Source organism: Podarcis muralis, chromosome 3 (assembly GCF_964188315.1).
Source record: "Podarcis muralis chromosome 3, rPodMur119.hap1.1, whole genome shotgun sequence".
NCBI classification, from domain to species: domain Eukaryota; kingdom Metazoa; phylum Chordata; class Lepidosauria; order Squamata; family Lacertidae; genus Podarcis; species Podarcis muralis.
This window is the reverse complement of record NC_135657.1, coordinates 8,721,373-8,748,315: the sequence shown is the minus strand read 5'-3', so window position 1 is coordinate 8,748,315 and position 26,943 is coordinate 8,721,373. Positions and strand designations below refer to the sequence as shown.

Here is a 26,943-nt window from a genome sequence, read left to right as displayed (position 1 = left end):
GCAGTTGTTCCTGCTCTGGCCAAAAATGGGACCAGCCTGGGCTCCATCATGTTTTGCCATCACGTCCTTCCTAGGAGGCCAAAGGGTGGTGACTCCATTAAATAAGATACTGTAAGTGTGGAGCTGCATTGACAGCAAGGCTAGCTTGCAACACTCCCCGTTTTACACCTGCCACTCTCTGTTCAACCTAGTTCCTAGAGCAGGGTTTCCCAAACCTGGGTCTCCAGCTGTTTTTGGACTACAGTTTCCACCATTCTGCTAGCTAGGAATAGAGGAACTCCAGGAGGCAGCCCAGGGGCAGACAGAGGTCAAAAAGCACAGCTAGAACCAAATCAGTTCAGCCTAGCATGTCCAGCCCCCAGCTTCCTCGACAGAAGGTTGGTTTAGCCAATCACAGCCAGAAGCTTTGTCGTCACCACCACACCGTTAAACCCCTTGCTGCATTACAGGATAGATGGTAAATGACTCCACTCAAGTATAAACATTGCTGCATCAGGGACACTGCTGTCCCTTTCTGCATCTCTTCATTGTGCTGAGCACCACCACTCTCTCCATAGCATAGCTGTCAACTGTCCCTTATTTGGCGGGAAAGTCCCTTATGCCAGCGCTGTGTCCTGCTGCTGTCCCTTATTGATGATGCCCCTTAAATTTCCCAGGTTTCAAAGGAAGCAGCTCCTCTCCCTCCCTGCCTGCCAGCCAGGGAGGCTCCAACTGTGTTGCTTGGCTGCATTGCTCACCCAATAAGGAGTCTAAGAACGACTGGGGGGTGGAGCTTGCATGCCTTGTGCCGATCAAATCGGCCGCGTTGCCTGGGGACTCGCCTTTGCTCAGCGCTTCCCAGCGGAGAGGTGACAGTGGTTTTCCTTGCTGCATCCCCTTTGCCGGGTTGCTGCGCTGTGGGAACCACTGCTTGAGGCTTTGTTTGGCTGCTGGCTGGGCTTTCTGCCTTTGGCTCGGAGGGGCTCAGAAGTTGAACATAGCTGTGCTCTGAAAATCCCTTATTTTGGCTGCTGATTCCTTATTTTCGAGGCTGCTGGTCCCTTATTTTCAAATCTGTAAGTTGACAGCTATGCTCCATAGCTGAATGGTAGAACACCTGCTTTGCATGCAGAAGGTCTCAGGTTCAACCCCCAGCATCTCCAGGTAGGACTGGGAGAAGGCCACCATCAGACATCCTGGAGAACTGCAGCCAGTCAGTGTAGACAATACTGAGCGATTCAGTTCTCTAGATACCATGGGAGGCTGCCTTAAATGTCAGACTGTTGTCTTTCTAGCTCAATATTGTCTACTCAGCATCTGTCCAGGATCTCAGCCATCACCTTCCCCATCACCTTTGCGCCTGGTCCTTTGAGCTGGAAATGCCAGGGATCAAACCTGTGACCTTCTGCTTACAGGTACATGAGCTCTGCCACTGAGCTACAGCCTTTGCCGTACAAATTTGTTTGCCTGAAGCTGTTCATTGTTTCTGCTGATGTTTTGGTACTTTGAGCTGTTGCTTTGACCTTGTTTTTCCATTTCCTCATCATGGTCTGGAAAGCCAGTAATAGTTGGAGGTACAATTCAGTGCCTTAGGACATTTTTATTTTAGGAAGATTGATGTATTTATATACATGATTTCTATCCTGTCCTTCAAGAGCCTAGGTCTTGCTGATCAGAAGGTCGGCAGTTCGAATCCCCATGACAGGGTGAGCTCCTGTTGCTCGTTCCCTGCTCCTGCCAACCTAGCAGTTTGAAAGCATGTCAAAGTGCAAGTAGATAAATAGGTACCGCTCCAGCGGGAAGGTAAACAGCGTTTCCATGCGCTGCTCTGGTTCGCCAGAAGCGGCTTAGTCATGCTGGCCACATGACCCGGATGCTGTACGCCGGCTTCCTCCCTCAATAAAGCGAGATGAGTGCCGCAACCCCAGAGTCTGCCACGACTGGACCTAATGGTCAGGGGTCTCTTTACCTTTTTATCCTGTCCTTCATCTCTAAGAAGGATACTAATTCCCCACCCCTCTTAAACCCCTCCCCAAATATCCAATCCAATCCAAATCTTTATTATGGTCATAGGCCAGCATAGTTCCCAAATATCAACACATTAAATAAGTATCTCAGTTTAAGCACCTTACAATAAAACCTCTAAAAAACAAAAAAATGCTAATGAACACATTTTTGGGAAATGTCACATTTATTTATTCAAAGGTTGATTTTTGCATGTAGAAACTTTAGCATCAAAATGCATATCTTCAAGCAACTTTGGTTTTTGAATCTGTGCCTCAGAGGACTTGCATAAAGGTTCATTGCATAAAGGTTCATTTCGGTATTCCTGGCACTAATTAGCAGTCAGTTACAAAGGAACTCCAAAAATGTAACCAAACCTGTATTGAACTTGTTCCGGGTGCATGTATAATCTGCTTATTCAAGTAAAGAGCTACCAGATTTCAGGATTTGTGGAAGAGTGACAATTGAATGGGTGATTTAGAGCACTATTAAGATGTGTATCTCCAACTGCAGACAATATATTTTAAGCTGGTTAGCGGCCTGTTATGGGAGGGTGTCCCCCCCCCCTTTTCAAACAATAGGGGAAGTTTCTAACTTCCTAGTAAAGCCATATGCTTCTAGCTAATTGCCCCTTTGTAATGGTTACATTGATAAAGAAGGGGAAGTTTCCAAAATACTCTGAAGTAAAGCTGTCTTTGCTTCAGACATGTGAATTCCAAGCGTTCAGCACTAGGGTTGTGCAATAGAAAAAAGCTTCTCCATTTTTCATTGATCCAGTATTAAGTTCCGTTCTCCACATCAGTTTGTGATTTTCTTTTTGCTCTGAAACTTGGTGGGAAGTTCTCCCAATTTACATGTATGTGTGAGGTTTCGCCTGATTTTCACGTTTCTGCAAATCAACTTCCCCAGACAGAATGTGTTTCTGTATGTTATTTTCACCAATATATGCCTGTCGGTTGATGATCACTTTGCCCTACCATGGTGCATTTTGTGTACACCTTACTTGGTTGGGAGATTTCAGTGCCAAACACGAAAAAATGCAAATGTTGTTCATTTTGCATAGTAGTTTGAAAGCACATCAAAGTGCAAGTAGATAAATAGGTACCACTCCGGCGGGAAGGTAAGGGGCGTTTCCGTGCGCTGCTCTGGTTTCTCCAGAAGTGGCTTAGTCATGCTGGCCACATGACCCGGAAGCTGTACGCCGGCTCCCTCAGCCAATAAAGCGAGATGAGCGCCGCAACCCCAGAGTCGGCCACGACTGGACCTAATGGTCAGGAGTCCCTTACTGTTTCAGAAAATGTGAATTAGATAGGTATGCCTATTCAAACAGAATCTACCCCAGCCCTTAAAACTTCTGCCCCTCCCTGGTGGGTTGCTTTCCTAGGTCTGCAGCTTAAGTGGTGTAGTGCAGTACCTTATCACTGGATTCTGATGAAATGTATAAATTTGGCCTTAACAGGCTGCATGCATAGGGCTCTGCTAGTTGCTCTGTTGGTGACCGTGTCCTGAAGAAAACGGGGAAAGCACAGATTTCTTTTTTCAAAGTAAATATGAATTTGAACAGAGAATTATAGAGTTGGAAGGGGTCAAACCATTGCGATGCAGGAATCTTTTGCCCAGCGTGAGACTCAAACCCACAACCCTGAAATTAAGAGTCTCAATCTCTACCAACTGAGCTATGCCTTTGGACTGCGTCTTTGAACACTGAGTTCTGCTTTGGCACATAATACACACTGTTGGTGATATTAATTTCCAACCACAGATCAAGTGGTTGGAAAGAAGCTGGTTCTTGACTTAGTGAAGTGCAGGTGATGTCATCATCAGGATGAGAAACCAAATAACTTTCTCTCCCACCTTCTCTCTCTCTCTCTCTCTCTCTCTCTCTCTCTCCCTCTGCCTCTTGATTTTAGGCCAAAAAGACAGAGTTTTTAAGCAGCAATGCAGCAGCTGGATGAGACAATTCTATTAACGATTTTGATTTGCTTGTATCAGGTCTGTGGCTGTATAATAAAAGCTGATTTTTGAATTTCATTAATCCAGCTAGCCTCAATCAAGCCATTCCTTCCTAATGATGGGACTGGTTTTTGGTTTTAACATATATATTTTTAAAGAAGACTGGTTTTCCCTCAAGCAGAACCACATAAAAATAATCAATGATATGATAAACGCACTTGATAATAATAATCTGGCAAATAAAGTTGCATATTCAAAAGATGAGCAGAAATATGTGTGTGACGCACTGAGGTTTAAAGCATTAAACACACACACACACACACACACACACACACACACACAACCCAATATTTAGATGAAAAGGCTTCCAGTGGCTTACATAAGATCAGTAAAAACAAGACAATCCCTGTCTTCAAGTTTACAATTTAAAAGACACAGCATAAAATGAAAAAGGGATGAGGAGAGAAGAGGAAAACAAGCAAACTTAGCTACCGATTGTTAATTTTTCATAGCTGCTCTGATATTGAATAGCTAGCACAATAAACAGTTCAGAAAGAGAAGGAGCTGGTTTCTCAGTAGGGCCAATGGACAGGCAGTGTTTCCCATTGCTTCTGCTTCAGAAGAGACAAGGCACACTTTCCCGTATATATTTCTGACATGTGCTTGTACTTTGCTTCACAAATCCACTTTTAGGCTACACATCAATATGACACGTGAGGCTGCGGGAAACAGCAATCCGTTCGGAGAACCATGACTCGCAGATACTCTGAGCTAGCATAGCTCCCCTTAGCAAAAACAACAACACAGAGAAATATTTATCACCTGCTCCCAAATCATCCTGATTTAAACCATAGTTCCAAAGTTGAGAGAAGCACCTGTTCAGACAGTCTTAATTAATCCTATCAGTCCCGATTTCTAAGATCAGAGGAGTTTTCTGGCTTATCCGCAACTAAGCAAAGGGCTGTGATAACTGTGGCAGAGTACTGAAGTTTCCAGATTCAACCCCTTGGCATCTCCAAGTAGGACTGTGAGAGGACCCATTCTTGAAGCCCTGGGGTGCTTCTGCAATTCAGTGTGAACAACACTGCGCTATAGGGACCAGTGGCTTTACCCAGTATAAAGCAAAAGGACACGTTTGTCTCTGTATTGGGTCCCCGGCTATTGTTGGACTACAACTCCCATCATCCCTAGCTAGTGGGACCAGTGGTCAGGGATGATGGGAATTGTAGTCTGAGGACCCAAGTTTGAGAAACACTACTCTACAGGTATAAATAGGTGTATGAAAATGCATATTGCAGAATTTGCAACGGGAGAGAGACCTGATTCCTACATCCCCTGTTTGTAGACTTTTCTGCCTGCTGTAAGGGAATGCTTTACCTTTTAAAAAAAAATAAAACGTTGCACTGTTTTCTTTCTTTCCAAAGATGGTCATGAACCATACATTGAAATATGTGAGCAGCCTAGACAGAGAGGGATGCGCTTCCGGTACAAATGTGAGGGGAGATCAGCAGGAAGCATTCCGGGAGAACACAGCAGCGATATGAATCGGACTTTCCCGGCAATACAGGTATTCCTCTTCGTTATTGTGTTTTTGTCTTTCCCTTCTTTTAAAAAAGGAACCAGAGTTGTTTTGCCCAAGAGGCAAATGCTTATTGTTTCATTTACTTACTTATTTACTTATTTCATATTTTGCTTAATTGTAAAACAAAGAAAGAAAGAAAGAAACAACCCTCAAATTGTTTTACAAAATAGATAACACAATAAAATTGGGGTGTGTGTGTGTGCAACAACACTTTAAAACATAAAAAAGTTAAAATACTAAAACAGATTAAAATTACCTCAACTTCCTAAGCATCTGAGTAGGCTTGTCTAAACAAGAATATTTTAACAGGCGCTGGAAATATTGCAATGAAGGCACTTTCCTGATATCAACAGATGAAGGTCCCAAAGTGTAAGAATCGGTGGTGCCACACTATATGATCAAATGCTTACAAATGCAGAACGGATATTACGTGGCACCTGCCAGTTCTGCCAATCAAAGTGGTTGAGTGGGCACATGGGAGTAAGGCTCTAAAGGCCACTAACAGCCAAATTATATGCATGTCTACTTGGAAGTAAGGGCCAATGAATTCAGTAAGTAAGTAGAACAGGCATAGGCAAACTCAGCCCTCCAGATGTTTTGGGACTACAACTCCCATCATCCCTGTCTACTGGTCCTGTTAGCTAGGGATGGTGGGAGTTGTAGTCCCAAAACAGGGCCGAGTTTGCCTGTGCCTGAAGTAGAATAATAGAATCATGGAATTATTGAGTTGGATGGAACTCCGAGGGTCCAACACCCTACAATGCAGGAATCTTAACTAGATCATACATGACAGGTGACCATCCAACCTCTGCTTAAGAAACCTCCAGGGGAGTCCACAGCCTCCTGAGGAAGTCTGCTCCACTGTCAAACAGCTCTTAGGTATAGCACTGCAGGAGAAGAGCCCTTCCAAACCACCTGCTTATTGAACCTTCATTCTGATTTGCTTATGGGGAGGTTAGATGATGCTGTCTCAAAGCAAGTGCTATCTCAACTTCCCAGTGCATTTTCCTGTCACTTTCCTTATCGTAAGAACTCTGATCTTTAGGGGGGAAGCGGGCTTCTTGACACAGCGCCTCCTAATCAACTATACTCGGGCACTCTGAAGTCACCGGTATGTGATTGGAAGTGCCCCAAGTTGATCTCTAGGACACAGGTGGGCAAGCTCAGCCTGGGGGCCAAAGGCAGCCCTACATGCTGCTCCATCTGGCCCCCAGGACTCTCACTTGGCCATTCCTCCTCCCTGGACACATGCTCTCTCCCCAGGCCACATCCTTCATGCTCCATTAGTGTTTTTGCCTGGCTGGAATGTGTCCTTGAACTCTGGTCATGGGTCTTGCCTGCCTGGATAGAAGCTCGAAAAAGAGTCTGTAGATGTTTGTGGAAGATACTCTACTGTACACATACAAAATTCACATTCATTTCTCCACTCACTGTCGCCTCTGGCTGTTAGCCAGAAGGCTGGTGGTTCGAGCCCATCCAAAGATGTCTGTGGGCAGGATTCCTAAATTGCAGGGGTTGGACTAGATGACCCTTGGGGTCCCTTCGAACTCTGCTTCTATTTGTCCCGCATTTAAGATGGCCAAACTGCAGGACTGCAGCAGGCAGGAAAGTGAGAGCTTAAAAGCGGAACCAGCAGAAATGGCAGCTCTCCTGTTCGTTGGAAGAAAATACATGTGATATTTAACCACATGTTCAGTGGCACCTGTAGTTTGGCCTCCTCAGTTGCTTGTGTACTGCTGTTTATTTGTTCATATGTTTTAGCTGTTTATAAGATGCTTGCCCTAAGCAGTAATAATAAAAATAAAAATAAAAATAAAATAATTTATTTATACCCCACCCAGAGCCGGCCTCAGGGCGGCTAACACCAGTAAAATTACAGTAAAAACATAATAGCGAAAAAAACCCAATTTAAAATACAGGTTAAAATCCAATTTAAAATGCAGCCTCATTTTAAAAGTAGCCCATAGATCAAAACCATAAGGGGAGGAAAACATAAGGGTCAGACTGAGTCCAAACCACAGGCCAGGCGGAACAGCTCTGTCTTGCAGGCCCTGCGGAAAGTTTTCAAGTCCCGCGGGGCCCTAGTCTCTTGTGACAGACCGTTCCACCAAGTCGGGGCCAGTACTGAAAAGGCCCTGGCCCTAGTTGAGACCAATCCAACCACCTTGCGACTTGGGACCTCCAAAATGTTGTCATTTGTGGACCTTAAGGTCTTCCGTGGGACATACCAGGAGAGGCGGTCCAGTAAGTACGTGGGTCCTAGGCCGCATAGGGCTTTAAAGGTCAAAACCAGACGAAACAATAAATACAAATTACTAATTAGAATGTTTTTCAAAAGTCATAGCAAGAAGACTAGCTACCAGGTTTGACAATCCCTTTTGAATCCCATAAGAGTGTGGTGATGATAACACCAAGGTTGCAGGTTCGATCCCTGTATGGGGCAGCTGCATATTCCTGCATTCAAGGGATGATTCTCAGGATCCCTTCCAACTCTGCAATTTTATGGTTCTATTATAGTTCCTTGGGAACAAAATATTTATGGGGCCAAAGTTGCAAAGGCCCCGCTTTCAGCGTTTACCTGTTGCCATGTCAGCGTTTCCTTGCTGCCTGAGTTTGTGAAGGACTTTAAAGGTTAAAACCAGCATATTGAAATAGAACCTTCTTGTAACCAGGGCAGCTGGTTACGCCTTGAACGTGACAATTCCTCTCCATGTCTGACAAAAAGCAAAAGGTTGATGGGCTCTCCCCCCCCCCTCTCTTTCCTTTGCAGGTGTTCAACTACTTTGGGAAAATAAAAATCAGAATAACGTTGGTGACCAAGAACGAGCCATACAGACCTCACCCCCATCGGCTGGTTGGAAAAGACTGCGAAAATGGTTTCTATGAAGCTGAATTTGGGCCGGAGCGCAGAGTTCTGATGTAAGTAGTGGCTGTTGTTAAAGGTAAAGGTAAAGGTACCCCTGCCCGTACGGGCCAGTCTTGACAGACTCTAGGGTTGTGTGCTCATCTCACTCTATAGGCCGGCAGCCAGCGCTGTCCGCAGACACTTCCGGGTCACGTGGCCAGCGTGACAAGCTGCATCTGGCGAGCCAGCGCAGCACACGGAACACCGTTTACCTTCCCGCTGGTAAGCGGTCCCTATTTATCTACTTGCACCCGAGGGTGCTTTTGAACTGCTAGGTTAGCAGGCGCTGGGACCGAGCGACGGGAGCGCACCCCGCCACGGGGATTCGAACCGTCGACCTTTCGATCGGCAAGTCCTAGGTGCTGAGGCTTTAACCCACAGCGCCACCCGCGTCCCGATTGTGGCTGTTGTTAGGTGTGGCCAAAGACAGAACTAATGTATGGATCAGAGACCCATCGGGTCCAACTTCCTCTTCTTGGAGAGGATAACCAGACAGGATGGTTAATATTTGTCCTGCATTTAAGATAAAGGGGGTTCTTTGTGAGCTCTCCAGACATGCTTCAAGAGCTCCTTCTCAACTTGAACCATCAGAAGAACATGCCAGCAAAATAAATGCTGGCTCCGACCTTATAGTCCTATCCAGAGCCATAGCTCAGTGGTAGAGTGTTTGCCTTGCAAGCAGGAAGGTCCCCGGTTCAAACCCCGGTATCTCCAGGTAGGAAAGTGGGTGACCTTTGAAGTTTAAAGATTAACAGGATTCTTGCAGAATAAGCTCTTGTAAACGGGAGCCTGCTCCCATCAGTCTGCTGCTTCCCTGAAAGTTCATACACATACTTCAAAGGGAGATTCCAGTACAACGTTCCCAACCTAAAACTTATCAGCATCTTTGATACCTTTTGAGCATGGGTAGGCAAACTAAGGCCCGGGGGACGGATCCGGCCCAATCGCCTTCTAAATCTGGCCCGCGGACAGTCTGGGAATCAGTGTGTTTTTACATGAGTAGAATGTGCCCTTTTATTTAAAATGCATCTCTGGGTAATTTGTGGAGGATAGGAATTCATTCATTCCCCACCCAAAAAATATAGTCCGGCCCCCCACAAGGTCTGAGGGACAGTGGACTGGCCCCCTGCTGAAAAAGTTTGCTGACCCCTGCTTTAGAGCTTAATCGAGACTGGGGACTTCTTGCTCACTGCAGGGGCTAAAGTTACCATATGTTTTGCTCTAGAAGACTCACTTTTGCCCTCCCAAAAAGTAAGGGGAAATGTGTGTGTGTCTTATGGAGCGAATACAGGCTGTGCAGCTACTGCACAGCTGCACAGCTATCCCAGAAGCCAGAACAGCGATCCCTCTTGCTGTTCTGGCTTCTGAGATTCAGAATATTATTTTCTCTTGTTTTCCTCCTCCAAAAACTGGGTGCATCTTATGTTCTGGTGCGTTTTATAGAGCGAAAAATATGGTACCCAGTAGAGTCTTGTCAGTGCTACTTGCTGCTGTTGTAAATGGCCACGGTATGTGTCTTGTATACATAAGAAGAGCTCTGCAGGATCAGACCAATGACCTGTCTAGTCCAGCATCCTGTTCTCTCAGCAGTTAACCAGATGCCGGGGGGGGGGGGGACCCACATGGCTGAGCTAGCATGGCTCAGTTGGTAGAGCATGAGACTCTTAATCTCAGGGTTGTGGGTTTGAGCCCCATGTTGCATTGCAGGGGGTTGGACTAGATGACCCTGGGGGTCCCTTCCAACTCTACAATTCAATGATCACAAGCCAGACCCTTGAGCTCAAGAGCAGCTCCTTGTGATTTTGGAGGCATGCTGTCCCCCACATCAGAGGTAGAACATAGCCATCATGACTAGTAGCCATGGATAACGCTATTCTCCATGAATTTGGCTAGTCATCTTTTATAGCCATCCAGGTTGGTGGCCATCCCTGCCTCTTGGGATAGCATTTTTCCACACTATAGCTATGCACTGTGTGAAGGAAGCACTCAGCGTCCTGTTTCATCTGACATTTAGCCTTTGGGTTCTAGTCTTTTGAGAGAGGCCCATCCACTTTCTCTATACTGGGCATAATTCCGTATACCTCAAGGTCTTGTTTGTGGTCATCACCACCACAACTGTATTTTGTGAAATTAGATTTCCCTCCCCCACCCCTTTATGCTTGCCGGTGTTGAATTGGATTTTTGCCGTTTTACTGTAAACTTTCCCCTTTTCTTGCAAGGAATCCTATTTGGAATAAGGGAATTTCCCTTTAAAAAAAGGGAAACGTTGACAGCTATGTTCAGCCAGTTTGGAGAGATCACAGAATCGAAGGGTCCCTGAGGATAATCTAGTCCAACCCCCTGCAATGCAGCTGTTCCATGTGGGGATCGAACCTGCAACCTTGGTATTATCAGCACCACGCTCTAACCAACTGAGCTGGCCAGAAGATGCATTTGAGCTTTGCATAGCAGTGACAGCAACTTGTACTGATTGCTTTTCATAGTTTCTAGCTCTCTGGATCACATACACACCCTTTCTTTTTTCCTCCGGATCAATCCCCACAAAGACCTGCTCTTTAAAGCTCAATCGGAGCAAACTTCAATCAGTGGAAATCCCGCACTGACATTTGCTCTGATTCAGCTTTAAAGAGCCAGGGGAAAGCTCAAAGCAAAACAACAACAACACTCAGACACAGAGCGTTAACGCGCAGGTTCTCTCACATACGGTACCTGTGCATGCATATATCAGCAAAGTAGAAATTCTTCATGCATCTGATGAAATGGACCCCATCTAGGTAGGTAAAGGACCCCTGGATGGTTAAGTCCAGTCAAAGGTGACTACGGGGTTGTGGTGCTCATATCGCTTTCAGGCCAAGGGAGCCGGCGTTTGTCCTCAGACAGCTTTCCGGGTCATGTGGCCAGCATAACTAAACCGCTTCTGGTGCAACGGGACACCGTGAGGGAAGCCAGAGCGCACAGAAATGCCATTTACCTTCCCTCCACAGCGGTACCTATTTATCTACTTGCACTGGTATGCTTTTGAACTGCTAGGTTGGCAGGAGCAGGGACCGAGCAACAGGAGCTCATTCCGGCATGGGGATTCGAACCGCCGCCCTTCTGATCGGCAAGCCCAAGAGGCTCAGTGGTTTAGACCACAGCGCCACCCATGTCCCTTGTGCCTGGATAAGGCAGCACATGATAAACACACTTACTAAAGAGAAATCCCCATTGAGCACAGCATTGCAAGTAAACAGGCATAGGCTTATTCTGCATATCACTTAGGATTTAAAGTGCTATAAATGCCCCTCTGTTGTTTTCATTCCCCTGCTAGAGCAGTCATTCCGAAAAGCATAAGCCACGCTACATTCAAGGGTTTGTTTTGTGTTCATCTCACCAGGCATATAATGGGGTCAGGAAGACCCAGGGACAGGGAGCTACTGGCTGGTTAGCATGAGATACCTCTTTTGCAATTGGCTCTGATTTCTGATATTGCACAGTATTATCTGGCTTTCAACTTCCTATTTTGCATCCTCCCAGGGGTGGGGTGATGTCATGGGTTTTCCATGTGGGAAAGTATCAGGTTTCTGGAGGTAGGTGGGGAGAGTCCCTTAATGCTGTCCTGTGACCTGATACCATCACATGCAAATTAGGAAGCTGCATTAGCACCTATTCAAATGAGATCAGAAAACTGGCTCTGTTTCTCTCTGTGTGTGTGTGTGTGTGTGTGTTTCTATTTATTTGCCACCTATCTGTGCATAGCCAATATATTACCATTTTTTCCTTGATCACATGGTTTGACATTACCCTCTTTTTTGTGGAAACTCTAATGCCAACCTGACCAGTTTGCACTGTTTCCCGTGTGAATGCTTTTTAAACACAAAACCACAATATCTACTGCTAAATGGACGCTCATATCCTCTGCTGACAGTTTAAAGGGGGAGATCTTTCTCTGCGTGGGAGTATATGCCCCCTTTCAGAGCTATTCCATTTAACCAGCTCACGTTCATAAAAGAGAAGTCTGAAGACATCGAGGAAACTTCAGAGTAAATTCCATTCCATGTGCATTTACGGCGCAAGCCGTAATCTACTATCCCACTGAATTCAATGGGATTTACTCCCGTGTAAGTAGGCTTAGAATTCCAGTCTCATAGTGTGATCCCAGTCATGTCTACTTGCAAACAAGTCCTTCTGATCTCAGTGGAGCTTACTCCCAGGTAAGCGGGGTTATGACTGCAGTAATCCAAACCTGCTTTCCTGGTAGTAAGACCCACTGAATTCAATAGGACTTACTTCTCAGTAGACATTACTTCTCAGGGAGTTGGACTAGGTCAGGCATAGGCAAACTCTGGCCCTCCAGATGTTTGGGACTACAATTCCCACCACCCCTGACTACTGGTCCTGTTAGCTATTGATGATGGGAATTGTAGTCCTTCCAACTCTACAGTTCTAGGATTCCAAATTTGTACTGTAAGGCTACAATCCTATACCTGCTTCCTTGAGAGCAGCACCCCTGAACTCAATTACTTCTGAGTTAGACCAGTGTTTCCCAACCGGTGTTCCGCGGCACACTAGTGTGCCGCGATACGTTGCCTGGTGTGCCGCGGGAAAAATTGGCGGGGGGGGGGGAATAAAGGGGGAAAAAATTATTCCCCCACCGCCAGGCGTGGGGCTGGGGCGGGGGAAGCCTGAGCTTCCCCCTCCCCCAGAACGGGACCCAGAGCCATGCCGAAGCTGCGCGCAGCTTTGGCATCGCTCTGGGAGCTTGCGGGGCTGGGGGAGGAGGAAGCCCTCCGCCAGCCTCCAAACCATGTCGGGAGACAGCGGGATGGCGCGCTGCGCCTCTCCCGCTGTCCCCCGAGTTTGCAGGGCTGGCGATGGGGAGGAGCAGGCTTCTCCCCCCGCCAGCCTTCCAGCCAAGTCGGGGGGCAGCGGGAAGGGCGCGCTGGGTTTCTCCGCTGTCCCGGACGGCTTTCAAAAGCCTGCCTTCAAAAGCCGTCCGGGACAGCGGAGAAACGTGCTGCCTTTCTCCGCTCTCCCGGGAAGGCAGGCAGGGGGGAGCAAAGACTTTCGCCCCCGCCCACCTTCAGAAGAGGTCCAGGACCCCCGCCGGCCTTCAGAAGAGGTCCAGGTCCTCTTCTGAAGGCGGGCGGGGGGCGAAAATCTTTGTCCCCCCTGCCTGCCTTCCCAGGGGCTTTTAAATCGCCCCGGACAGCGGAGAAGTCCTCCGCTGTCCCGGGCGATTTTAAAATGCCGCCCGCTAGCATTTTAAGATTGCCCCGGACAGCGGAGAAGTCCTCCGCTGTCCCGGGGTTTTTTAAAATGCTGGGGGTGGGAAGAAAAGCCCTTGTCCCCCCCCCCCCAGCCTTCAGAAGAGGTCGGGGGACAGACTGTCCCCGGACCTGGTCTGAAGGCGGTTTCCCTAGGAACGCATTAATTGATTTTCAATGCATTCCTATGGGAAACCGTGCATCGCAAGACGAAAAACTCGCAAGACGAAGAGACTTGCGGAATGAATTAATTTCGTCTTGCGAGGCACCACTGTATCTGGAGAGGCGGCCTTCAGGCGAGTTTTAATTTTAATTTTCCTTCTCCCACTTAATGCCCCACGCTCGCCCGAGCAGCTTGCAGTCCTCGGTAACCACGGCGACCCGAGGGAGGGAGGGAACAGGGAAGTCGAGGGCGGCGGCGAGCCGCGATGACGTCAGTGGGCCGCGCCGCCTCGCCCTGGCACGGTGTGAGAGCCCCGGCTAGTGGCGCGAGCTTCAGAATAAGTGGGATCCGCGTGCACGAGACTGAGATTGCGGGTAAGGAGCTCAGCCCTGGGCAGGAGGAAGCGGGGCCGCGCGTGCGGGCCACATCCCCACAGAGAGCGAGCCTCCCCCGGCCCACCACTCCGGGCAGGTCCACTCGCATGAGGGGGCGGCGATGGCGACGGCCGGCAGCTTGCCTGCAATGCCATCCCTCGAGCAGGCGAGGAGCCCGGAGGCTACCAGATGCGAGTCCTCTTTCCCACCCTGCTCGGGAGTCCAGAGCACTTGGTCGCATTCAGGATCTAGAGTGGGGAAGCGGGGCTTGTGTCTGGGCTGGACACATTGGGCTGCCTGTGCCGCTCGACCTGCGGGGAGAAATCAGGGTGGGAGTCACGACCGTGAGGCAGGGCTGCCAAGTGTGGCAGAAGAGGACACGGCCGTCGCACCTGTCCTTAGGTAGGAGCTTCTTCCGTGTCGACCTGCTGCCCTAAAGTCTTGGCTTTTTTCTTGGCTTTTTGGCGGTTGGCACAGAAGGAAGGCAAGGGGGAGGGGGGAAAATTGAAACTTACACTTTCGTGCGTCCCTCCCGGCGTGACGCTGCGCGCTGACGTCACGGGGCTGTAATGGTGGTGTGCCTCGAGATTTTTTTCATGAAACAAGTGTGCCTTTGCCCAAAAAAGGTTGGGAAACACTGAGTTAGACGACTTGTACCGTAAATGTACACATTGGTGCATTTCAAAGGAATTTGCTATTTTCAAGGTCCTGGTTATGGCATAGATTTCCTGAATGAAGCTGTGTTTAAAAATAGCCACACTACCTCTATACCAGGCATAGGCAAACTCGGCCTCCCAGATGTTTTTGGGACTACAACTCCCATGATCCCTAGCTAACAGGACCAGTGGTCAGGGGTGATGGGAATTGTAGTCCCAAAACATCTGGAGGGCCAAAATTGCCTATGCCTGCTGTATGCTAATCTGTCTCAGATGAACTTGAAAGCCTCGTTATCACTGCATTCACTAGTCGGAGCTAAGGAGACCCTGGGCATTCTGGCAGGTAGTATCATTGTTCTCGCTCTGGACCTTGTGCATCTCCTCTACTACACCACAGATCCATGCCTCTTGGACTTTCTGCCAAAGAGGTGTTGTTTAGTCGTTTAGTCGTGTCTGACTCTTCGCGACCCCATGGACCAGAGCACGCCAGGCACTCCTGTCTTCCACTGCCTCCCGCAGTTTGGTCAAACTCATGCTGGTAGCTTCGAGAACACTGTCCAACCATCTCGTACTCTGTTGTCCCCTTCTCCTTGTGCCCTCCATCTTTCCCAACATCAGAGTCTTTTCCAGGGAGTCTTCTCTACTCATGAGGTGGCCAAAGTATTGGAGCCTCAGCTTCAGGATCTGTCCTTCCAGTGAGCACTCAGGTCTGATTTCCTTAAGAATGGAGAGGTTTGATCTTCTTGCAGTCCATGGGACTCTCAAGAGTCTCCTCCAGCACCAGAATTCAAAAGCACCAATTCTTTGGCGATCAGCCTTCTTTATGGTCCAGCTCTCACTTCCATACATCACTACTGGGCCAAAGAGGTAGTGGAAGAGAAACACACGCTTTCATCTCCCTGTGAATGAGGCAAAAGCAGAGCAACAGCAGTTTTGCTTTTTGAACTGCAGCACTTCATATCAGAGCAGAACATCCAGTTCTGAAAGGAAGTTGCCGTCCTTCCTGTGACTCACGAAGGAGATGGGTGCGCACCGCTGGGTCTTGCAAAGTACCTGGATGTTGACAAAACATTCTAGTCATCATAGAATAGAATCATAGAGTTGGAAGAGACCACAAGGGCCATCGAGTCCAACCCCCTGCCAAGCAGGAAACACCATCAGAGCACTCCTGACATATGGTTGTCAAGCCTCTGCTTAAAGACCTCCAAAGAAGGAGACTCCACCACACTCCTTGGCAGCAAATTCCACTGTCGAACAGCTCTTACTGTCAGGAAGTTCTTCCTAATGTTTAGGTGGAATCTTCTTTCTTGTAGTTTGGATCCATTGCTCCGTGTCTGCTTCTCTGGAGCAGCAGAAAACAACCTTTCTCCCTCCTCTATATGACATCCTTTTATATATTTGAACATGGAACATGGCTATCATATCACCCCTTAACCTCCTCTTCTCCAGGCTAAACATGCCCAGCTCCCTTAGCCGTTCCTCATAAGGCATCGTTTCCAGGCCTTTGACCATTTTGGTTGCCCTCCTCTGGACACGTTCCAGTTTGTCAGTGTCCTTCATCGACGCAGCCGTAGCCGTTGGGCCATTGGTTTGGCAGCTGAGGGAATGGCAGACCCACTAATGATTGTGCCGGGAGGGTAGACCCAGGAGGTCTGTCCATGCAGGGGGCATCCCAACCCGTTTTACCACCTGAGGCGAAACGGGAAGGTGTCGTCCCTGCTGAAGCTTTGCTTTCTGGGGTTGCGTGCCTGAGGTAGCTGTAGCATTGGCTTCTAGCGAGATCTCATGGGCATTCTATGAGCTCTCGCTGGAAGTAGCAGCATGATCCACAGGGTACACCAGCGTCCCATGGGATTCCCCCGCCTGAGGTATCTGCTTCAGCCTGTCTCATGGGCAGGCCGGCCCTGTCTCCAGAGGTGGAGTGCGGTTACCCTTGTCCCAAGAAAGGACACCTACCCCAATTCTACACTCTTCCCTTGCCTCCAAGAATTGATTTCTGGTAGTTGCAGGGACTCCCATTGTCTTAAATCACACCTGGATTTGCCAGTGGCAGCAGGATTTTCTTGGCCTGGGTAATAATAATAATAATAATAATAATAATAATTTATTATTTATACCCCACCCATCTGGCTGGGTTTCCCCAGCCACTCTGGGCGGCTTTCAACAGAATATTAAAATACAATAGTCTATTAAACATTAAAAGCTTCCCTAAACAGGATGTCTTCTAAAGGTCTGTGAGAAGTGTTTAACACTGCTTGTTCCTTGCTCCAAATTCCTGTGTGCCACCATATCAAAGAATGCATATTCAGGGTTGTTTTTTTATGGTTAAGGATCACAGCTACATCGTACATTTAAATTACCCTGGCTCCTTCCCCACAAGAATCCTGGGAACTGTAGTTTGTTAAGGGTGCTGGGAATTGTAGCTATGTGAGGGTTAAACTGTATTGTCTTATACTGTAAGGCTGTTTGTCTATACCAGGGGTCAGCAAACTTTTTCAGCAGGGGGCCAGGCCACTGTCCCTCAGACCTTGTGGGGGGCTGGACTATATTTTTTGGGGAAATTATGAACGAATTCCTATGCCCCACAAATAACCCAGAGATGCATTTTAAATAAAAGGACACATTCTACTCATGTAAAACACGCTGATTCCCAGCCCATCCGCGGGCCAGATTTAGAAGGCGATTGGGCTGGATCCGACCCCCGGGCCTTAGTTTGCCTACCCATGGTCTATACCAGTGTTTCCCAAACTTGGGTCTCCGTCTGTTTTTGGACTACAACTCCCATCATCCCTAGCTAGCAGGCCCAGTGTCAGGGATTATGGGAACTGTAGTCCAAAAACAGCTGGTTTGGTAAATACTGGTATGGACTCACTGATGTTTGCCATAAAAAGAAAAAAGGCTGATCAGATGCTGAACCCAGTCCACTTAGGCCTGCCATTTTGTAAGAAATCCCAATGCCGATTGAGGCACAGTCACCGCAGGGTTGTCTGAATGGCTGGGGGCTGTGCCTAACTCTTCCGTATCAGGTCAAACCTCATTGTAGGGATACTGGGAGGAACTGGTTTCAGTTTGCATTTAAAGGCTTTCCGAGGCAACACACTAACCAAAGCACAGCTATCCTTTGAAATTTGCACTTCTCAGAATTTTCCAAGTGGCTTATTAGTTAATTTGAAGTAATTATTATTATTATTATTATTATTATTATTATTATTATTATTAATTTTTGTACCGCCCTACATCTGTAGATCTCAGGGTGATTCACATCATAAAATCACAGTATATAAGAGTGTGTGTGTGTGTGTGTGTGTGTGTGTGTGTGTGTGTAACAAAATACAGAACTGAAAGCAAGATAAACAAAGCCTAGTTCACAGAAAGCTCAGTGCCTATTTGACCAATCGAAGGAATCTTAAGAGCTTAGTCAACAAAGTAAAGTAGTCATTCTTAAAAGTAAAGGTCATTCTTCAGTATTTCATCATTTGCTATGATAAGACACTAATGCAAAAACCAGCCCAAGAAATAATAGGCTCTAAACTCTCTTGCCCCTTTGGTTTTGCCCTCAGCCAGACAAACTGAAGCTCTAATTATTTCATTTAATTATTTAATTAAGTTGCCTATAACTTTGATAACATTAAGAAAGCCCCCCAAAAGCCATAGAATAGAATAGAATTTATTATTTATACCCTGCCCCCCAGCCACTCCGGGCGGCTTTCAACAAAGTATTAAAATACAGTGGTCTGTTAAACATTAAAAGCATTAAAAGCATTAAAAGCATTAAAAACATTAAAAACATTAAAAACATTAAAAACATTAAAAACATTAAAAACATTAAAAACATTAAAATCAAGTTCCCTTGATCATGTTGGTTCCCCTTTTCTAACTCTACAGTTTCCTTTGGAGGTGACACAGTATTCCACCATCGATTTGCATAGCGACCTTACGATATCAACAGTTTCGGTTTCAATTCCTTTCCTAATGATCCACAGCATGGAATTTGTCTTTCTCGCGGCTGTTGCACACTCAGGGCTCGTCCACACTTCTGCTGGACTCGCCACTTCTCCCTGGGGAAACCCGCTATTTACCCCTGAATCAGAGCAAATGCTGATTGGGTTTTCCGTGGCTTGACATTTTCTCCAATTCAGCAGTAAAGAGCAGGTTTTCCTGGGGAAAGGAGTGGCGCACACAGAAAACCGCTAGGGATTGTGCCTAGAAAGCACGAGATGAGCAGAAAACCTAATCAGACCCATGGTTTCTGGGCAAGAGACCAATGGGAACCTGGCCAGCATCGCAGAAGGCGGTCCCCACTCTGCTCCTCGCCAGTTTAGCGCGGCGCACAGGAACCGACTGAGTGGGTGGCGGGGGTCCCCAAGCGGGTGGCGGTGGTCCATGGGCCAGTTCAATGACCAATGTGGCCCATGGGCCTTAGGTTGCCAACCCCTGTCTTAGAAGGTCTTAGAAGGTCTCCTGCTACAAATGCCCTTAAGGAACTTCTTGTTTTTAGCAACGCACTCCTCAGATTCCCTTTTAGCATACCTTACAGTTTGCTTTCCCCCTTTTTTGCTTTTTGCCAAAGTTTATGTTCCTTTTTGTTCTCTTCATTGAGTTGCAGCAGAATTTGTCAGAATCGAAATTTCTACGACAAGTCATTTCATGCCAATATTGTGTTGCTGTTGCTGCTTCTTCGTTTTCTTTTTAATCTGCTAATGGTTGACTGTGCGTGTTCCAGTTTTCAGAATTTGGGCATACAGTGCGTGAAGAAGAGAGAGCTCAAGGAATCAATCGTCTCCCGGATCACAAAGCAAATCAACCCCTTCAGTGGTAAGTAACCGTGGCAATTTACTTTGCCAACATTTTATTCAATGGATTCATTTATGGGATGCTCGTTTTCTCGGAATGTGCCAAGCCATGTCAAGGGGCAGGCTGGAGCAGCTATGGGTCTCTGGAACTCCCATCCCATTAGATGCTTAGCTCAAGTAATTCATACATTTGCTGCTGAAGATGTTGCTTCAAATAATACAACAAATAGTATGGCAGGGCTAGGGAATATCAGGCCTGTTTGGCACACACACACCCCGCAACCACACCCTCTTTCCTGAGTCCATATTGCCCACTGGCCTTGCTTCACACCCTTGTTTAGTGGTTTTTGCCAAGCTGGAATTTGTCCTTGGCTCTGATAGAATGCATCTTGTTTGCCAGCGGAGGTTACTCCCATCAGGGTGAACGGGGCACAGTTTCGCCTTCACAGAGATTGGTAGGGAGGAGTTGTTGTTGAGTCGTTTAGTCTTGTCCGACTCTTCGTGACCCCCTGGACCAGAGCACGCCAGGCACTCCTGTCTTCCACTGCCTCCCGCAGTTTGGTCAAACTCATGCTGGTAGCTTCGAGAACACTGTCCAACCATCTCGTCCTCTGTTGTCCCCTTCTCCTTGTGCCCTCCATCTTTCCCAACATCAGGGTCTTTTCCAGGGAGCCTTCTCTTCTCATGAGGTGGCCAAAGTATTGGAGCCTCAGCTTCAGGATCTGTCCTTCCAGGGAGCACTCAGGGCTGATTTCCTTCAGAATGGAGAGGGTTGATCTTCTTGCAGTCCATGGGACTCTCAAGAGTCTCCTCCAGCACCAGAATTCAAAAGCATCAATTCTTTGGCGATCAGCCTTCTTTATGGTCCAGCTCTTACTTCCATACATCACTACTGGGAAAACCGTAGCTTTAACTATACAGACCTTTGTCGGCAAGGTGACGTCTCTGCTTTTTAAGATGCTGTCTAGGTTTGTCATTGCTTTTCTCCCAAGAAGCAGGCGTCTTTTAATTTCGTGGCTGCTGTCACCATCTGCAGTGATCATGGAGCCCAAGAAAGTAAAATCTCTCACTGCCTCCATTTCTTCCCCTTCTATTTGCCAGGAGGTGATGGGACCAGTGGCCATGATCTTCGTTTTTTTGATGTTGAGCTTCAGACCATATTTTGCGCTCTCCTCTTTCACCCTCATTAAAAGGTTCTTTAATTCCTCCTCACTTTCTGTCATCAAGGTTGTGTAGGGAGGAGGGAGGAGGTAGGGGGACAAAACTATAGATAGTGGACTCCACCTGTAATTTGCTCTGGCTCCACCTTCTGTGGCCCTCCCAGCCCTTCCCAGACCCAATAGGCACCAGCCACCCCTGTCATCTGAATAAGCTTTGACCAGTAGCTTGATGAAGGATAGGGAAGGGTGTTTGAGTGTGTCAAAACTAACCTGCTTTACAAAGGTAACGTTTGCATTAATTGCTCCACCCACCTTTGCCTCTGGCCCCACCCACCATGGGCGTGCGAACCTCAGAAAGTTGCCCAGAAGGAAACCAGGTCCTCATGCTGAAAAACACTCCCTTCCCCTGGTCTCATGGGATTGAAGTATTAGGGAGGACAACCTAACATTGGAGGTCAGAGCCAGGGTTACTCCAACACTTCATAGTATAGGCATTCTCTGAAGTTATTTTAAGGGAACATCTAAAAATGTAAACTTTACTGTATACCTGGGATCCCCCCCCTTTTGTTTAGGGAGTTCTTTTCATTGCTGTGAAATGGGTATTTTGTGCTTCCCGCAACACTCTCCATTTTCTAAAATGGGCTGAGAAAGATTGGGGACCCCTGGGTTACACAAGCACAATCAGAAAGAGGGAGCTCTGAACAGGCAAATTGAAGTCAAAGACCTTGGAGTGACATGGTTCTGTCTCGCTTATGTGACACACTATTGCCTAATTGTGAATTGTGCAACATGCCATTGAGGAAAATGGATGGTTGCAGCGAGTCACAGTGGAGCATAGGAAGTTGCTTTGTACCAGGTCATACTATTTGTCCATCTAATTCAGTATTTTCTTACTCTGAAGGGATGCGGGTGGCACTGTGGTCTAAACCTGAGCCTCTGGGGATTGCCAATCAGAAGGTCGGCATTTCGAATCCCCGCGACAGGGTGAGCACCTGTTGCTCGGTCCCAGCTCCTGCCAACCTAGCAGTTTGAAAGCATGCCAGTGCAAGTAGATAACTAGGTACCACTGTGGTGGGAAGGTAAACGGCTTTTCCATGTGCTTTGGCACTTGTCATAGTCCTCCCTGCACCAGTAGCGGTTTAGTCATGCTGGCCACATGACCCGGAATAATAACAATAATAATAACAATAATAATATTTTATTTATACCCCGCCCTACCCAGCCAAGACCGGGCTCAGGGCAGCTAACAACCAATTATAAAAACAAGTTGATTGAAATGCAACTTAAAAAACAAGATTAAATTAAAACATTAAAACATTAAAATGCAGCCTCATCACAGGAGGAGAAAGGAAAAAAGAAAGATGGGGAAGGAATCAAATTGACTCCAAGCCAAAGGCCAGGTGGAACAACTCTGTCTTACAGGCCCTGCGGAAGGAAATCAGATCCTGCAGGGCCCTGGTCTCATGAGACAGAACGTTCCACCAGGCCGGAGCCAGTGTTGAAAAGGCCCTGGCTCTGGTTGAAGCTAATCTAACTTCCTTACGGCCCGGGACCACTAGGGTGTTGCTATTTATGGACTGTTTGTGGACAAATGCCAGGTCCCTCGGCCTGAAAGCGAGATGAGCACCTCAACCCTATAGTCACCTTTGACTGGACTTAACCGTCCAGGGGTCCTTTCTCCTTTTTTTACCTTTCTCAAGCAGTGGCTCTCAGACAGAGACCTATATCATCACCTGCTACCAGAGCCTTTTTAGCGGGAGATGCCAGCAATTCAGCCTCGGACCTTCTGCACACTAAGTAGGTCCTCAGACACAGTCGTTACCTAAAGGGGATCATGAAGTACTTCACAGAATTGCTTCCCTTACCACATGATGCTGAACCAAAAGATTGAACTCATCATACGGCGGCCACTTTGCCACCCACAAGGCAGAGAGGCTGGTGGGACAACTTCCCACCCACTTGCCATGTGTCGAGTTGGCAAGGCTTTAGTCATGCCACCAGTCCTCTGCCATTGACTCATACTTGCAGTGATATGTTTCCTTTTGGCAATGTCCAGTCTCTTATCTGGTGTGGGTGGGGAAGGAAAAGGAAAGAGGTCGAAAAGGAAAACCAGAGGCTCTGTAAACTGGGCTGTGCAAATTCTCCTTTATTCCCAATGTGTTGTTATTCCTTTGGATTTGGATGGTGCTTTTAAGCGTTCAAGTGCTTTGCATGCTGTGTCTTGTTATGTTCCTAACATCCAGCACAGACCGGGGAAAGGTGAGGCTTGGCTAAAAGGGGCTTTGAAGGCACCACCAATCACCAGTGCCTTCAAAGCACCTTCTGCGGCACTTTCCAAATCATTGACGATCAGCTGGTTATTGGGCTGCCCACCTGTCTAAGTTCACCTGCTGGGGTCTTGGAGGTAAAAGATCTGGTCCACTGGGCTGAAAAGGTTCCCTAGCCGTGCCTTCCAGTATTCACTTTAGATAAGGTCAAGGGACCCCTGACCATTAGGTCCAGTCGTGACCGACTCTGGGGTTGCGGCGCTCATCTCGCTTTATTGGCCGAGGGAGCCGGCGTACAGCTTTCGGGTCATGTGGCCAACATGACTAAGCCGCTTCTGGCGAACCAGAGCAGCGCACGGAAACGGCGTTTACCTTCCCACTGTTTACCTATTTATCTACTTGCACTTTGACGTGCTTTCGAACTGCTAGGTTGGCAGGTGCAGGGACCGAGCAACGGGAGCTCACCCTGTCGCGGGGATTCAAACCGCCGACCTTCTGATCAGCAAGTCCTAGGCTCTGTGGTTTAACCCACAGCGCCACCCGTGTCCCAATTCACTTTATATAGGTCAGTATTATTAATATTGCTGTAAGGAGGAGAACTTCAGTTCAGTGATCCAGGCTGCCAGCCAGCCACACCCCCTTCAAAGGCACTCCATTCCTTCACTTCTCCCTCACCAGTTCCCCATTCCCCTACATCCTGCACCCTGTGAGCAATGAACGTACTTACTGGACTGTTTAGGTTTGTTTGTTTTTTGTAGTACTGAGCATAATTCTCCCCCTCCATGCTCCCATTTGCAGGACCATCAGCATCCCCTGAACAGTGTGTGAGTGGAGGAAAGAGAATATTGGGGGGCGCTGAGGAGGAGGGAGCAAAATATACTATTGTGGGAGACTTACCGTAATTTTCGCTCCATAACACGCACTTTTTTGCTCCTAGAAAGTAAGGGAAAATGCCTGTGCGTGTTATGGGGTGAATGCACTGGACTGGAGCCATGGCTGCCGTCAGTTAAGCGAAGCGGGAGCCGCTTGCAAGGCTTCTGTCTCGCTTTGCAAGGCTCTAGCTTTGCCTGCTTTACAGCCAGGAGGAGGGGCTCTCTGAAAGTAAGCAAAGCGAGAGCCGCTTACACGCTCTACGCTTTAAAGCGACCTACGGAGGAGCCGGGGAGGAGGGAGGGAAGGAGAGGCATGGCAGCAAAGCGGGCAGCAGCCACTTACACGGGAGGAGGGATAGACGGGAGCCATAGCGAGCCGGAAGGAGGCAGGCAATTCAAAGCCAGCAGTCGCTTTTAAAAGCGTTGCGTAGCCAGCAACAGCTGCTGCAGCCTCAGCTAGCAAAGGTCTGCGCGCTCTCTAAACGGAGCAATGAGGCTGCGCGCTGGGGACAGGAGGGCATGGGATGAGGGAGAGGGGGAAATTACGCGTCCCCAGTGTCTCAGCTGATCCGCTGGCTCCTTCAGTGCCAGAGACAGGAGGACACGGGATGAGGGAGAGGGGAAAATGCATGTCTCCCAGCGTCTCCCCTGATCCGCTGGCTGCTTGAGCGCGCTGGGGACAGGAGGGCACGGGATGAGGGAGAGGGGGAAATGCATGTCTCCCAGCGTCTCCCCTGAGAGGGGAAAATGCATGTCTCCCAGCGTCTCCCCTGATCCGCTGGCTGCTTGAGCGCGCTGGGGACAGGAGGGCACGGGATGAGGGAGAGGGGGAAATTACGCAGAATAGACTGGATAGGTTTGAGCACATGAGCAGGACTTGGATTGCAGGGGATTCGCCATTAGCTGTGTAAAGCAGCAAAGAGGGAGAGAAGAGAAGGAGCAAAGCGGGAGAGGAGAGGAGCTGCTTACACTGCTGTAAGCGGCTGCTGTCCGGTTGGCTCCTTTAAAGCAACAGTGCTCTTTCCGTCCCTCCTCCCCGTTCAGCTCGTGGAAAAGCTCCTTCTCCACACACCCCACGCGAGCTCCTTCTCCCCTTAAACCCCTCGCCTGCATTATTAGCAGCATCCTTCTCCACACACCCCATGCGTGCTCCTTGTCCCTCGAGTGCTTTCCCTTCCCTCCCCACTTAAAACGTGGTTACAAAGCATGGATCCTCAGGATTTTTGAATTGGGCTACCCCAAACTCACCATCAGATCACATGTCTGTGGCCACAGCATGAAGCACAAAAATCATACATCCACTGTTTCATTTAGAATTTTTTTTCTTGTTTTCCTCCTCTAAAAACTACATGCGTGTTATGGTCTGGTGCGTGTAATAGAGCGAAAAATACGGTACTTATTTTTCGGCAAGGTGGTTCAAGGCTAGCTGTTTGTCTGGTTGGTTGTTTAAGTGCGTAACGCAGGCTTCCTCAACCTCCAGATGTTTTGAGACTACAGTTCCCATCATCCCTGACCACTGGCCCTGCTAGCTAGGGATCATGGGAGTTGTAGGCCAAAAACATCTGGAGGGCCAAGGTTGAGGAAGCCTGGCCTAATGCTTGACATTGGGATGATTATATATTTTTCAGCAATTTAGACTACACCTCATTCTGTATTTTCTTACACCTTCTATGCCAGAGATCATTAAAATATCATTTCTGCACATGCGTGCCCCCCCCCCCATTGGTGGTGCAGCCCTTCTTTTCCTTACCTTATGACTGAACCAAGCCATGGTTTGGCTCAAACTTGTGTTTTGGGCAATCCATGGTTTAGCCTGCCGTCTCAGTTGAGCCGCTGATTCCATCCATTTGCTGTGGGAATACAAAAGTGTGTATTTCATTATCTTGTACACGTCGTCGACTCCCTTTGCATTTTAAAATTTAAGAAATCTTATAAATCAATGAAACGTTACAGTTCATTTAGCAATCTGTGTTTTTGTTTTTGTTTTTTTAAAAACCAAAACCAAAATCTGGTTAGTTAGTTGCAATAAATAGATGAGTAAATGGTTTCTTTCTTTTTTTCTTTTTTTGAGAATGCTGAAAGTAGTCCATAGTTTCCCTTAAATGTGACATAACCCGCCTATTATTAACTCAGACTCAGAACACACTGGGATTTTAAGGAGTTTCTGCCTCAATTTTTGTTACATTTCAGATTTTACTTTTCCTACAGTTGAGTATGTAGTTTACAAAAATTCATTAACAATAACGTACGGCATTTCAACAACTTCCAGTATACGAAATCTTAGTTAATATATTTAATGCCATTGTCGGAGTTCCGTTGGGATCGCACCAGAACAAGTACAGTCATACCTCGCGTTGAATGCGCTTTGGGTTGAGCACATTCGAGTTGCGCTCCACGGCAACCCGGAAGTAATGGAGTGCGTTACTTCCGCGTTTCGCCGCTTGCGCATGCGCAGACGCTCAAAATTACATCATGCGCAAAAGCAGCGAAAAGTGGCATGCACAGACGTGCTGTTGCTAGTTACGTTTGCTTCTAGATGCGAACAGCGCTCCGGAACAGATCCCGTTCGTATCCAGAGGTACCACTGTACACAATATAGAGAGTTGCTCTCATGGACGTATTTAAGGAACATGTGGACTGCTTGGCTCTGAGCTATTGAGTTGCGCATGTCATTATTATTTTGGCACTGTATATTTTATTTAATGTTTCATGTATTACAAATGGTTGAAATGCTGTACAGTCAAACCTCGGTTCCCGAACCCCTCCGTTTTGGAACGTTTCAGCTCCCGAACGACGAAAACCTGGAAGTAAACCTGCTCCGGTTTTGGGACAATTTCCAGAAGCCGACCGTGCTACGCGGCTTCCGTTTTGAGTTTCCCTATTGTATTGAGGCTTCTGCTTTCAGTTTTTAGTTGTTAAACGTTTTGGAAGATGAACGGCCTTCCAGAACGGATTATGTTCGACAAGCGAAGTTTGACTGTGCATTGTT

General features: G+C 47.6%; 1 protein-coding gene across 2 annotated transcripts in view; it reads left to right on the top strand.

Moving 5' to 3' along the window:
- The window catches only part of REL (REL proto-oncogene, NF-kB subunit), a 56,205-nt gene that overhangs the window by 8,482 nt on the left and 20,780 nt on the right, over nucleotides 1–26,943 (top strand). For both annotated transcript variants that reach the window (XM_028725150.2, XM_028725149.2), the window contains exons 2-4: nucleotides 5,361–5,503; nucleotides 8,289–8,437; nucleotides 19,586–19,677. In XM_028725150.2, coding sequence (XP_028580983.2) covers nucleotides 5,361–5,503; nucleotides 8,289–8,437; nucleotides 19,586–19,677 — 384 coding nt within the window. The remainder of the gene's footprint in view (nucleotides 1–5,360; nucleotides 5,504–8,288; nucleotides 8,438–19,585; nucleotides 19,678–26,943) is intronic.